Raw genomic sequence first — 14,223 nt, forward strand, 5'->3', positions numbered from 1 at the left:
TTTGATTGTCATGCTCCAAAAACATCAGCAAAGCAATTGTATTCACTTTATGCCAGACACAGAGACTAAAGCTGAGTAGGTCCCATCCTCGTCATCTCATGTGACAAGAAAGCTAAATGTCATGGTGAATAAAACCCCTATTTTTCTCTTCTGGCAGCTCAGAAGGAGCTCATTTGGTGTATATTATCAAGGACACAGAATAAAATAAGCATGCAGCAAGGATTTCACTTGTCTTCCAGTGTTCATTGCACCTGATGTCTGTTTCCAGTCTGCAAGGAGGCAATTCACTTCCAGGACAGTTCAATTCAACAGGATTTTTGCCATTAGCTTCAATGAGACTTTGGTTCTTCAGCTCCTGAGGTATTTTTCTGTTTATATTCCCTGTTATGCCTTCTCCAGCCTGCCTTCCTGCTTCATGGTTTTCACTGAGGCTGGATTCCAGTGTCACCAATTCCTTCTCCTCTTTCTGAATACGATGGGATTTTTTCCTATCCTCAATACAGACATAAAATCATAGAACAGAATGAATAGAATCAAAGAATCATTAAGGTTAGAAAAGACATCTAAGATCAAGTCCAACTGTCAACCCAACACCATCAGTCAACAAAATAATGTCCTCAAGTGCTACGTCTACATGCGCTTTGAAACCTCCAGGGGTAGGGACTTTACTACCTCCCTGGGCTTGCCTGTTTCAATGCCTGACAACCCTCTGTGTGAAGAAATTTTTCCTAATAACCAATCTGAACCTTCCCTGGTGCAACTTGAGGCCTCTACCTCTTGTCTTATCATCAGTTACCTGCAAAAAGAGACCAGCCCCCACCTCACCACAACCTCCTTTCAGAGGTTTCCCCTCAGGCTCCTCTTCTTCAAACAAAACAATCCCTCAGCTGCTCCTTGTAAGACTTGTGCTCCATACCTTTCACCAGCTTTGTTGTTCTTCTCTGGACATGCTCCAGCAGCAAACCATCCTTCTTGCAGCAAGAAGCTCAGAACTGAACACAGTATTTGAGGTGCAGCCTCACCAGCACCAAGTTCTGGCCTTGCTGGCGACACTATTTCTGATGCTGGCCAGGATGCTCTTGGCCTTCTTGGCCACCTGGGCACACTGCTGGCTCATGTTTAGCTGGCTGTCAACCAGCACTCCCAGGTCCTTTTCTGCTGGGCAGCTTTCCAGCCACTCTTCCCCAAGCTGTGGCATTGCCTAGGGTTGTTCTGACTCAAGTGCAGGACCCAACAGCTGAACTTGGCTCCATCAATCCAGCCTGTCCAGGTGCTCCTTCCTGCCCTCAGGCACATCAACACTCCAGCACAACTTAGTATATTTTGCAAATTTCCTGAGGAAGCACTCCATCCCTTTATCCAGATTATCAATAAATATATTAAATCAGACTGGTCCCAAAACTGAGCCCTGGGGAACACTGTTTGTGACCGGCTGCCAGCCTGATTTAACTCCATTCACCACAAGTCTCTGGGCCCTGCCATCCAGCCAGTGAAGAGCACACCTGCCCATGCCCAAGCCTTTAGCTTCTCCAGGAAAATTCTGTGGAAGACAGTGTCAAAGCCTTTACTGAAGTCCAGGTGGACCACAACCACAGCCCTTCCCTCCTCCACTAGACAGGTCATCTGGTCATGGAGGGAGATGAAGTTGGTGAACTATTCCTCCAGAAAGGAGGAAGATGTTCCTGACCTTCAAATGTTTCATTGTCAGAGACAGCACAACAGTGCACTGGATTTGGTGAAGAATGTATTTATAGGCAAAAGAAAAATCAACATAGACAAGGAAAAAAAAGAAAATCAAACCCAGTTACTCAGTTTCACAGTGAAATCCACAGTTGTCAATTTAAAGATTCACCTTGTGACTTTAATCATAAAATTTTCAGTTAGTTCCATAAAAAATGAAGATGTTGAAGGGCATGTCCAGTGAGGATGATGACCTCATGCATGGGTAAACCTCAAACAGCTGTAAACATATTCGCCTTAGAGCTGAGTGGTTGGAACAGACTTTCAGTTCCCAACCTTAATCTCAGCAAATACAAAACTGTGTGCACATGCAAATCTGCATCTGCAGATAGCAATATCTTCCTCTGTACACACTAAATGTAACAGATTGCTTCTCTTACACATAAGCAGTAGGGCTTTCAATTGCAAAGAATTTTCATCCGTAACATAAGTAAATACAATGTATAAAACCATTTTCTCCACTTTTAAGTAGATCCCTTAATTAACTTGAAAGCTTCACTCAAGGAATATAGAATTTTTAATTTTTCAATAGACAGTTCTGTTTATAGAAAAAAAAAATCTTTTAGGAGCTGTGAATAGAGAGGTTGGAGATTAACTTCTGAAAAAATATGGCAGAATAGATACTAAGTTAGGCAGACCCAATATTTTCCTCATGTTCTTTCTTCCCTAAGTTTATTAAAGGAATATAATACATTATGGAAAGCAGAAAATGTTGAAAGCAACATATTGTGTAAAATTGACCCACTAGCTAAAGGAATAAACTAATTAAATTGGTATTTTAACAAGAAGCTAGTTCTGGAACACAGGAAGTAAGTTTGTAGACAGGTGGTCAACTATATTTGCAGAAACTGGAGCAAATTATGTTGCTTAGTTTCATGCTGTTACAGCTTACCTCTTCCGACAAAACCTTTGCAAATCCAAGTCTGAGGTATATCTGCATTACTTTATAATAAGTACATTTTGTCATTTATGCCTCAAAACAAGTACTCTTTGGAAAGAAACTGATATGTAATGTTAAAACTTGCACAAGGCATTTTCTAAAATTTTATAGTTGTTATTTTTATACATCTTTCATAGTATTCGAGCAAATACCATTCTACTTTGAGTAAAGCCAACTTTAACAGTAACTGATACAGAATTTCACAGAAGACATTACAAGAGAAAAAAAGAAACTTTTACATTCATTATAAAAATTCAACTCACAAATGCTGTGCATCTTCTAGTACAATATTTGTTTTCTTTAGGTAAACAATATAATCAAAACTTCTTAACTGAGTAATTCTTTAGGTAAAGTAGCTATGTGTCAATTACCTAGTTTTCCTGAACCTGAATGCCAAGGGCCAAGTCAAGTGTGTATTAGTACTGATTATAAGGAGTTATAATTTTAAGACCAAGCTGTTGCATATCCAATCTTCATTACGGCATTTTTGTTAAGACCACAGCCTAACTTCTTAGGGAACACCATCAAACTAATTTATAGTAATTCCTAATAAAAAAATCTCATTGGGTAAGATTTCCCACTTACCACTGTTTAAGGTCAGAACTTCGGCTGGAATCTGACTTCTAGGGAAGCTATGCAGATAGACATGGGCATCAGCTGGGGATACAGTGTGTGTTTTCCAGCATGTCACTGTACCAGCAAAGAACAAAGAGAGTACCCCTCATTTCCAGACTGCAGACTGAAACCAGCAATTCTGGACGAATGCAACTTACAAAAGTCTACACACTACAGCTGCAACCAGCTCCCAGTTTTGTGATGCACCACTACACCTTTGGCAGCACCTCAAACTTCTGTGCCGAAGGGCTGACACACTGGTGGACTCTGCCTTGAGTTCCACCTTGTTTCTTACCCCCTGCTACAGCAATGGCTCAGGCTCAAACCATGAAACCACTCCTGGTGCCAGGAATGACAGTCAGCTGTTGAAGCAGTCTGTTATCCATAACATCAACCTCTCCTGTCTACTCCAAAGGAAAGGTGTAGGCCAGGTGGATGTCTCCTGTGGCACAGTCTGGTCTATGGGCTCCTCTCTGGATTATGCTGGCAGCTCTAACACACAGTGGTCTGAACTCAGGCATGAGGACTGAAGACACCTAAAAAACCCCGTTCAAGCCAAACAGAAAGGTTACATATTTAACTTAGTCAATCTTACCTGCTTCAAGGCTATTGTTATGATAAAAAAAAGGATTTTTGAGGCTTATGCCCAATGAAGTTGTCAAGGTTCTAGCACTCTTCTGTCACAGAACATGTGGTGCTGTAGGACACTGCAGCACTTTAGGATTTGGCTCTGGACCATTTAAAGCTCTTGGGACAGAAGAGTTATGTCAAAAAAAAAAAAGGAGCAAAAATGTTTTTTTGAATAACAGATATAAGGATTTATAAATGGAATATACTTTTTTTTTTTTTTCCTTAACTGCGATGAGGCGTGCAAAGCAGGTGATCAGTAAGAGTACAGGGTTATGAAAATGCAAGAGCAGAAAAAAGACCATTACCTACTCGATTGTTATCCATAGCAGGACTCTGAAGACCAGAGAATGGCTACAGTGCAACAAGACAGCAGGCAGGTCAGACAGTAAGTATTTGTGGAAACCCCAACAAATGTATGTCTCATAATATTCATTCCCTTCAAATATTTGGATCTTATTTCCTTTGCAACAAACGTATCTTACCCCTGAAGTGAACCTTTTTGTTGGTACAGATTTTCTTCATCAGCTCTCTCCGGAAACTGGCAGGCTAGGAGACATTTTCATTATCACAGTTCATGAAGCACCCAGAAATCAGATCTTCAGGGCAATCAATTGTAGTTATGTAAAATCTTTGGCTACATCCATTTCTGCCACTTTGCTCATGCTACTGTAATTGCATGATTTCAGTGGAAGAGATTCTGATTCGTATCAACAGAATTAAGATCACTGTTGGCCCTAAAATTATGTTTCAGGGAACACAAGAAACTACACGAGAAAGATAGTGTATTTGAGAACATTTTTAATAAATAATGTGACAAAAATTACTTTTCTGATTATTGGATCCTCAGTATGCAAAATTATGGCTAAAATATGAGGTTTCTTACATGAACATAATGAAAACATTAATCACATCGATTGTTCCTTTAGTTCTGCACACCCTTTCTATGGAACCTTTCTTTAAAAATTAGCTAAATGAAAATTTTCAGTCCTCGGTAAACACCAAAACACTTTTTTTTTCTTCTTTTTTTTTTTTCTCCTTTTTTTTTTTTTTTTTTTTTTTTTTTCCATTGGGGCTAGTCCTGATAGCTGTCAATAAACAAACACACATTTTTTCCATTAGCACCAATGACAAAGAAATTTTATAGTTACAAAAAAGATCATAAAATCTACAGACAGAGGACATAATTTGGCAAATTCAATGCAACTAATGCCTCTATTTCAGCTTTAATGATAATCCAATGTTGAAAGAGGCCACACCAAAATTGGTAATTTTCTGCAAGTCCCAGAAAAGTGAGAAGTGTTTTGATTATGGCCCACCTTTACGTTTGTTACTTTACCATCTGTCATCATTCAAATATTCCAAATACAAACATAAAGCATTAACAAAAAGATGAAAAACATCCCAAACAAATGCTTAACATTTTCAATAAGACAAAAAAGGTTAATAGTTACAATGGTTTACAAACAAAGTTTAGTGATTGTGCTTTTAAAACCAAAGAAAAAAAAAAAAAGATAAGCAGTGCATTACAAAAAAATTAATCGCCAAGATCAAATAAAACTTCTTTAAGTGGCACTTCTTTAAGGTGAATTGACACAAGTAGAGGTCTGAGATTTGGGCCAGTAACAGTTAATGACATTACTCAATTATTATTAAAAATGTCCATTCTTTTTTTTGCTTATTTCCATAAGCATTGCTGAAGAGGAAAATTAGGAAAAGTTTCAGATAAACTTGCCATGATAAGGCAAGTTTGGTTTGCCTCTTGCCTATCCCAAAGGACATTTTTAATAAGTATGTACTTAATGATGAAAGTGGAAAGACAAATCAAAAGTACCACAGGGGATTTAAAATGAGTACATATTTACAATAAGAGCAACCTCATTACAAATTTTGCTTGTATTTGTGAAACTGTATCATCTGCAAACTGTTAGCAAGAGACTGGCAGAAAACAAGACACGCAGTCCGTATTCAAACTGCAAGATGCCATTTGCACTAACTGCAGATCACAGTGAAATCCCTAGAGTAAAAGAATCTTCCTCATGATGTTCACATTGGGGATCTTTTTAATCAATGCTGTTTGCAGTATTATCAATTAGCTCTCTGTTGTATGGCAGTGTACTAAGCACTGCCTCACAGGGGAGAAACCTTGGGATCCCAGGCTCTGGAATCCCCTTCTGTTCTAATCCTGAAGCAGCAGCTGGCCCAAGTACCACAGAGCAGCTTACTTGTTTTCTTGGGCAGCAAAGGCGATGCCCTTAGCATTATGGAATAGGCAAGGGCCATTCCTAAAAAGGAGGGTTACGAAGAAAGAGTAAAATAAAAATTAGCATTCTGATGGCATGAAGAAAAATGAAAAATTGTATACTCTGATTGCACTGAACATTATTTCTGGCGTCAAACATCATCAGACTTGAGGCATCTTAAGTGATTTTTTTTTTTCTGATTAGATTTGAAAAGCCTGTTACAGTACATGTTGTTGTCTTCAGCTTTCTGTTTCCTGTATTAAAAAAAAGACAAATAGCTACATGTTAGTTTTTTATTACTTAAAGTTTGTTTCACATACATTTTAATGATTTGTTACCTTTAAAAGATTATTACCTTTAATTATGTACAGCTATGTGACTATATGTTGGACACCTTTTCTACTATCTAGATTTAATAGGAAATAATATCATCAAGCAAAAAAAAAAAAAAAGAGAAAAAGTTTATACCTTCTTAAAATCTGCATTGATAAACTTTCAAAAAATGTGAAAGGCAATATTAAGGTGTTCAGAATGGCTCTAATACTTTATTTTCACTTTTGAAAGAATATGGATAATGTAAAGTGCACATGTAAATACTGTATTTGTGCAAGTTCTATTCCACAGGTTTTAGTGTGGTGACTACATTTTGTATTTTTGACACATTTTTAAAGTTTCTTTTCTTGGACTTTACATATCATTAATAGGCAGGTAAATGCACTAATTTTTCTGAAAAGTATTTCACAATGTTTTTGGGTTTTGGCATCTGCCTAAGCACAAACAATGATCGGGTTCTATTCATCCTCAGTAGTACAACTGCAGTTACCTCCATCTCTTCTTCTTCCTCTTCACCTTGTTCATACGCTCCCAGTACTTGCATTTCTGCAACATTCCTTCGGGCTATATTTGCTTGATCTGCCCTCTGTCTGCCTCCTGATCCTCTTGATGACATAGAGCTGGAGGAGCTGGGATCTCTTGGATTATTTGATGTTGGAAATGTTGGTCTAGAATATGGCAGGATGTCCTCTGTATAATTAAATATATACATTGTTATGTTTTCAAGTCCAGAAATATCAAGATCCTAAAACTTCTACATGCACTTGATTTATTTTACTTTTTATGATCCTCAGTAGGTTTAAAGCAATGCCTGACAGGAATATGAAAAACACTGTTTCCATAATAGAATTATAGAAGCATTCTCAAGGAAATTTATAGTATTCACGTGGTAACATTCACTGCAGCAAAACTAATTCATGATTACTGTCCACTTCATTTTAATTTATGATCACTGCACTGTGTTCTACAGGAAAATGAAGAAAAAATAACCCTTGCAGTGTATTTCAATATGACTGAGTAGGAGAAAATGACATGCATGATACTTGCAAGGGCCTCACTGCATCTATGGATTTATTAGACCCCGTATTTCTCAAGCTCACTTTGACACGAAATTAGCAGGCATGTTTTAAAATTACCCTCTTAGGGTAAACATTTAATAATTTTTCTCTATAGTAATCCACTAGCATCAGTACTGATGTCTTACTAATGTTCCCATTTTACTGCCCAATCACCCCTGGTATTGACCCTGGATACCTCTAGGAAGAAAGGACCAGGGATTTGTATGGAAGACTTGAAAGTCTTAGTGAACACTTGGCAAAGTCCATTAATATGTTCCATTACTTAGTAATCTTACCAGCTTCCATAAAAAGGGAGTACACTGATCAGACCTGATTCATATAATGGCAAGTTGGATAGCACTTAAAACTAAATCATTACTACTATGGCTTTCCAGGTTAACAAACAAGATAAAAATGGGCCAAATGTCAATTATTTTGTAGAAAAGTTAAGAATATCTGACTTACAGATCTACTATAACTTCACTCATCTCCCTTGTAAATTAAGATTATGATCAGTTAGATTAGATATAACGAAGTATAAATGTATGGCAGAGGCAAGAACGGTGACCCTTACAGATCTGGAGGAATATTTCTGGTTTGCCTTCCTCAGCATTAGCTTTAATACTTGATGGGTGCAAAAGGAAAGCAAGATCCATGTTTTTCATAACATTTTGTTTCCATTTTACCCTAATGAGTACCTGCAATGTGACCTGTATTAGCACCAGTAACTAAAATAAATAGTGACAATTCAGCAGGCCTAAGTTCACTCACACCATCGACGTGAGAGACCCGGAAAAAAGCTGCCTCTTCCCTGTGATTAACACACAATATTTCATTAAACACAGAGAATACAAAATAACCTTGAAGAAGATGAGTTTTTGCTGGTGCGCCTTCCCGCTTTGCTGCTTTATTTCCTCGTAGTTTTCCATCATTTTGCTGTTCCTGTGGCTCTCTCCTCTCTCCTGAATTTGTCCGCACATCTGAATGCTGTCGACCATCCACTCCATCCCTCCCCTTGTAGCTCGCTCCTTTCCTTTCTGCAGATCTGTCTGTCCTCACTTCTATAGAAGCAAGCTTTGGCAACATGACTGGTCGCACCTCCAGCTGGGATTTGGACTGGGCAGTAGGTGACTTTATAGCTGGAGGTGGCACAGGAGGGGGTGGCAAGTCTAAAGAATTAAAAAAGAATAATAATTACAAAGACATCGTCAACTAGTGGAATTAAAAAATAATATTTAGCTTCCACTGAAAAAAGCTGATGCCCTATTTACTTTTAGAGCTCCCTCTGCCCTTCTCTCTCTGCCCCAAGGAGTCTGATGTGACACTTAAAACTGCTGATGGGTATTTTTCAAAGCAAAGACCTCTCGATGCCTTTTCAAATCACATCATTTTCTTAAAAATCATTAAAGAAAGCTATAATAAAATGTAGGCACTTAGATATTGGTATACCAGTTATGGATATCAACATAGACTTACAGATATTAACATATACTTGCTGATATTTAGCATTTTTGCCAAGTCCATTGAACAACACAGTGGCTTGTGCTATGGATACCCAAAGTCTTCGGTGTGCTGAGTATTAAAGCAAGTTGGCTGGGGTATAAGAATATGTATCATATGCACTGCAGATATATGTTATGATAAACTGTATTTATTATAGCACTCTTCTTTCAAAATAATAGGCTAGTCTAACATACATATCCTTGAAATCTGTGGTATGTCATGATAAAAAAAAAATTGACTCTATCAACAAGGTAACAAGCTCTCAGGAAGAACAAGAAAAGAAAAAAAGACACACAAGACTTCTGTATTTGTCTCTAAGGTAGCATGGTTTAAGGGGTTCTAAAATGCTGTATATTTTAAATAGTATTTATAAGGAACAAATATGTTTTGACTAGCTAAATTCTTCTATTTCTGCATTAAGATCTAATACTGGAATGTGTGAACTGTTCATCAGGATACAACAGTGCTCTGCAGAATATAAAATGGGAAGGAATTGAACGTAAATGTCAAACAAGACAGTGACAATACAAAAATGGTTCACAACAAATCTGTAGTACAAACAACATGCATGTAAGAGAACAGGTAAAAAAAAAGATGTGAAATAAGTTTTTGAGGTTAATATTCTCAAGTGATATTGCTAAAAAAAGCAGTAATAGCACTCTTAAAAAAATGTAACTTCAGCATTTTATAATAGTGTGCATTCATTCTTTCTTCTTCCACAAAAATCTTGGAGCAGCTGTGTTTTTCATCACTCTATATACAGGTAATTCAGCCTATTCAAGAGAACATTTCAACTAAAAATTAACTTAATTGGGCCAAGAGTAAAGGTAGTACTCCTGAATAAGAAAAGAATAGGTACCTAACATATACACATACATTCAGATATGGTAGATGGGATGTATTTTTGACAGGTTTTTCATTGAAATAAAGTACAAGTGACACCTCTGGGAAGGTGCAGCAGTGCAGAATTTAGTGGCCTATGTAGACTTACGAGGCACCATCCTTCACATTAAACTTGGAATTGGCCTTGAGCTGTGATTTAAATAAGGCTGGAAATTTTATCAGTTGTCTATACTGAGATTATGAAGAAGAGGGATGTCATAAAGTTAATTTCCTAAGGTTGGGCATACTCCAGGTAAATGCGAGCTCTGACTTCTTGCTGCATCAACTCCATTGTCTTGGTTAAAAAAACCAAACCCAACCAAAATTTAAAAAAAAATAAATAGACCCTAGCAATCAAACTGTAATTTCAGACATCAGAGAAGCATTCAGACTGCCTCCTCTAAAATGCTGTGCGAGCTCCAGCCACCAAAGAGCAAACCAAATTCTTTTCAGTATGTGCTTACAAGTTTGGGCATTTGGATCACAGGGTTCCATAGCAATGGGAGCTGAACTGTCCACACCTGCTCCAAAAAATGTTTGCCTGAAGAATTATATAACCTCTTTCAATAAAACAACTAGGTGAAGAATCATGTGAAGTCTACCCAAGACCTCAGAATATCATGTGATATTTAAATCCTTGAAAGCCCAGTATATCAGACCATATCAGATACAGTCCAAGGAATAATAACTGTTCTTCAAAAGCGATGCTGGAGATGGTGATGCTTCCCACATTTTGCAGAATACTTTAGTGATTACAGAACTTGGTCAAGATTAAAACAAACAAACAAACAAACTTATTAGGCTGAGAAGATTCAAACGGTATTTTTATTTCAATGGAAAACATCCTTCTCACATGTCTCCTCAGAGAAGAACACACCAAATCAGAAGAGGGTGAAACTCATGTTCAAACTCATGTAAGTGTAGGCTACTGGAACCACAGTTGTTTTTTAAGTATCTTGTGTCTCACATTCCCCACTCACTGCCCCTATTAAGTTATCAGAGCACTGACCAGCCCTTCTGCTGAGCCTGGTGATGTAAAGGGAGTGTAAGCACTTAATACCAAGCCTTTTCAGTCACCCTTGAGGCCAGCTGTGGCATAGCAATGCCAAGGGGATGGAGCAGTAGCTCTCCTGTAGCATACAAAATACAAGTTTGAACACAGTAGTTTATTGAAGAATCCTATCCAGCTACACAGAACAATGAACAAAGTGGGTTTAAGTTTTGGCTATGGAGAGGAAAGATAAATTGATATAAAAAGTTTCATAAAATGGTAGTCTCTGTACAGTACAGTAATAACTAAAGAAAGGTAATAGTCTCTTTTGAAAACGTTTTTGCAACCTGCAGGGAAACTATAAAAATCTTCATTATAACACAGTACTCCTTGCTGAGAAGAATCCTTTAAAGAAGAGAAAAAAACTTTTCAGAGGTCAACACTATTATACCCCTGTGGTATTTATTTTAACAGCTCAGATCACAGAGAAAATCCAGATTCAATCCTTGAGTACAAACTGGCACATTTCTTATTGAAAGGACTATAGAAGCTTTCATTGTAAGGAATACAAAATAAATCACAAAGCAGCATCAAGCCAATATAAAAAAACTCAGAAGTATCTGTTAAAGGTCAGCTGTGCTCACACTTTTCACTCATGTCTACGTATTACAGTTGTACTGCTTCCCACATACCTAAAACAATTTAAGAATTTAATTAATGGATGCCATTTCATAGGTCTGCAGGGGAAACTTCTATAAATGTATAAAAAGAGAGGGTTGTTGGGTTCTTGGGTCTTTTTGCCTGTATGTCCGCTCAGAGAACACTTTTATCAAAACAATTTTCACTCCACAAAAACTCCCTCAGCAATAAAATCAACTCCTCAAAATATCTCATAATGGAATCAGATGCAATGACTGCAAGGAGAGCAGATAGTTGAAAGTTATTGAAAATTATTACCATTCAGTTAACAAGCTGGGTTTTAGCAAAAGTTAGAAATGCTCTCCAACTTCACTTTTATCTTGTTGCAGTTTGTGCAGAAGATATTTTTTTGGTACTGCACAGGCAGAGACAAAAGTGATGTACAAGTGATGCAGGGATGCAGAATGGCTTAACATTGCAAAATGATAATTCAGGGAATTATTTCATAGATATTCAATTGCCTTTTGAGAGAAGTTCAGTTATTTCATGTCATTGATAACCCAGATAAATAATTCAGGTACATTCTCAACTAACTAGTTGTAAAAATTTTAGTATCTTTTTCCTTGTCACTCAAAGATTTAAACAGAATTAGGATGTAAAATCTCACGTGAACTGTCAATGGTGTAACTTCTATTGGAAGACCTACTGAACAGATATCACAAAGTACCTTTACTATTCTATTAAATGTTTACAATTCTGAGGCTTGAAAGTACTAATAAATCAATTCAAGACAGTTCAGAAGATACTTTCATATATATAACTTAAAAAAGACAAATATTATTTTGAATTTTGGTTCTTAAATTAAGTATGTAAGTAGGTCAGGCAAGGTTGAGAAGGAGGATTCATCTCTTAGTTGGTTCTTGTAATGCACTTCTAGCTAGATGAAGGGCAATTAAAAATTCATACATGTTAATCCTTACCACCTACTGTGCAAAGATTTTTAGCAACAAATATGGAGAACATTTTACTGCCTGGATGACTGTTGAGGAACAAAACAACCGAGCTGAAACCTCACTCCATATAAGCAGTAACTGATTTGAACTAATGCTAGCAGAAAATAGAAAATTGTTATTATTTTTACAATGTAGGATAGAACAGAGCACTTAATTTTAAAAAGGATAGTAGTAGATCTTTTACTGCTACATTAGTAGCAAACACACATTGAGAAATACCACTCTCTTCTACAAGTCTTGCTGTATAAGTAAAAAATAAAGAATTTTTTAAGACTTACATATATTGCTGTTAATAATAATCTTGGCATTTTCCAACATTCATGCAAAGACTTAATTTATTGATATATCCTTTCTCTCAACCAATCATGTAAATTCTTCATGACATTCATATTTCATGAAACTGCCAAAATTACTAATACAGATAAACTGGAAACAGTAGAAAATTCTTTGTACGTGAAAGTAAATTTCATTTTAAAGCCTGAGTAAGTAACGAAACAATGTATTTTTCTCTTTATAGTATCAAATATACATATATATATCACTATATATATGTATAAAGCACTATATATATGCATATATATATATAGTGCTTTTGGACACAAATAAATGCTTAAAAACTGCTTTGGTATATTACAAACACATGTATGCTCACCCATTGTGAAGAAAAAAAAATTAAAATATCTTGGTATCAGGAAATCCTTTATAAAAAAGGTAAGTAACAGTGTGAAATCAAGCCAATAGAAAAATCTAAGTGTATTTGGGAAACATCAACCGTGCTTCACTGTTTCATTCATGTCTCCATATCACTTTTCACCACTTAAGGAAAACAATTACTACATGTTATTTTATTGCTAATTCTAAAGGGACAATATACTAGATGTGGCTATTAAAATGAATGGTTATAATCTTCATTAAGGTTCCAAATAATGCTCATGTAAATGCATCAAGGGGAGAAAAATAAACAACAAAAAAACCCAAACAAGCCCTCCAACCTTTGAACTGGGTTTTATTAGTTCTGCAGAAATTAAAGCCGTAATTTGCTCTTCCCTGAATGACCACACTGTACTGAACACTAAGCATGTTAGTGGAAATTTTTACCTAATTAGAAAACATGCTGAAGTAAGCAGATGTTATATAACACAAAACAAATATTGATCACAATTGTCAAATCCATTGCAATATCTAACGATAATGCTCTATGATTTAACTTTGTATAATTACTTCCACAAAAACCTGTCATCAAATACCAGCCCACCTCTTATTTATTCCTGTATTGGAAGAGAATGGCCACATAAAACTCCTGCCCAGATTTTATTTCTGATGTCCTAGCTGTTGTGTTTGTATTGAGGTTTGGTGCTTGGCCAATTATTCAGTTAAGAACATTCTCCATAAGAGAATAAAAGCTGATAAAATGCCCATAAAATCTTGCAAAATGCCATTACAAGGGTCTCACAAACATAACATTTCTGGTACAGTTTGGGGATTTACACCTTGTGTTGTCCTTTCAGAGAAGCAAACACGCACAAAACCACTGTAATAACCTCTTGAAATCAGATAATATTCCAACAGCTCAGTTTCACTGACAGAAGGGGCCTGGGCATACACCAAGAGGCCCAGGTGCACTGTGTCATGCCAGCAT

The 14,223-nt window shown here is 36.7% G+C and overlaps 1 protein-coding gene across 8 annotated transcripts in view; it reads right to left on the reverse strand.

Moving 5' to 3' along the window:
* Window positions 1-4,703: 4,703 nt before the first annotated feature.
* ROBO1 (roundabout guidance receptor 1) overlaps window positions 4,704-14,223 on the reverse strand; it is a 685,371-nt gene continuing 675,851 nt past the window's right edge. For all 8 annotated transcript variants that reach the window (XM_071755931.1, XM_071755956.1, XM_071755941.1 and 5 more), the window contains 3 exons: window positions 8,417-8,725; window positions 6,989-7,188; window positions 4,704-6,419 (listed from right to left, as the gene is read on the reverse strand). In XM_071755931.1, coding sequence (XP_071612032.1) covers window positions 6,405-6,419; window positions 6,989-7,188; window positions 8,417-8,725 — 524 coding nt within the window. In that variant the 3' untranslated portion in view covers window positions 4,704-6,404. The remainder of the gene's footprint in view (window positions 6,420-6,988; window positions 7,189-8,416; window positions 8,726-14,223) is intronic.

Source organism: Heliangelus exortis, chromosome 1, assembly GCF_036169615.1.
Source record: "Heliangelus exortis chromosome 1, bHelExo1.hap1, whole genome shotgun sequence".
In the NCBI taxonomy this organism is placed as follows: domain Eukaryota; kingdom Metazoa; phylum Chordata; class Aves; order Apodiformes; family Trochilidae; genus Heliangelus; species Heliangelus exortis.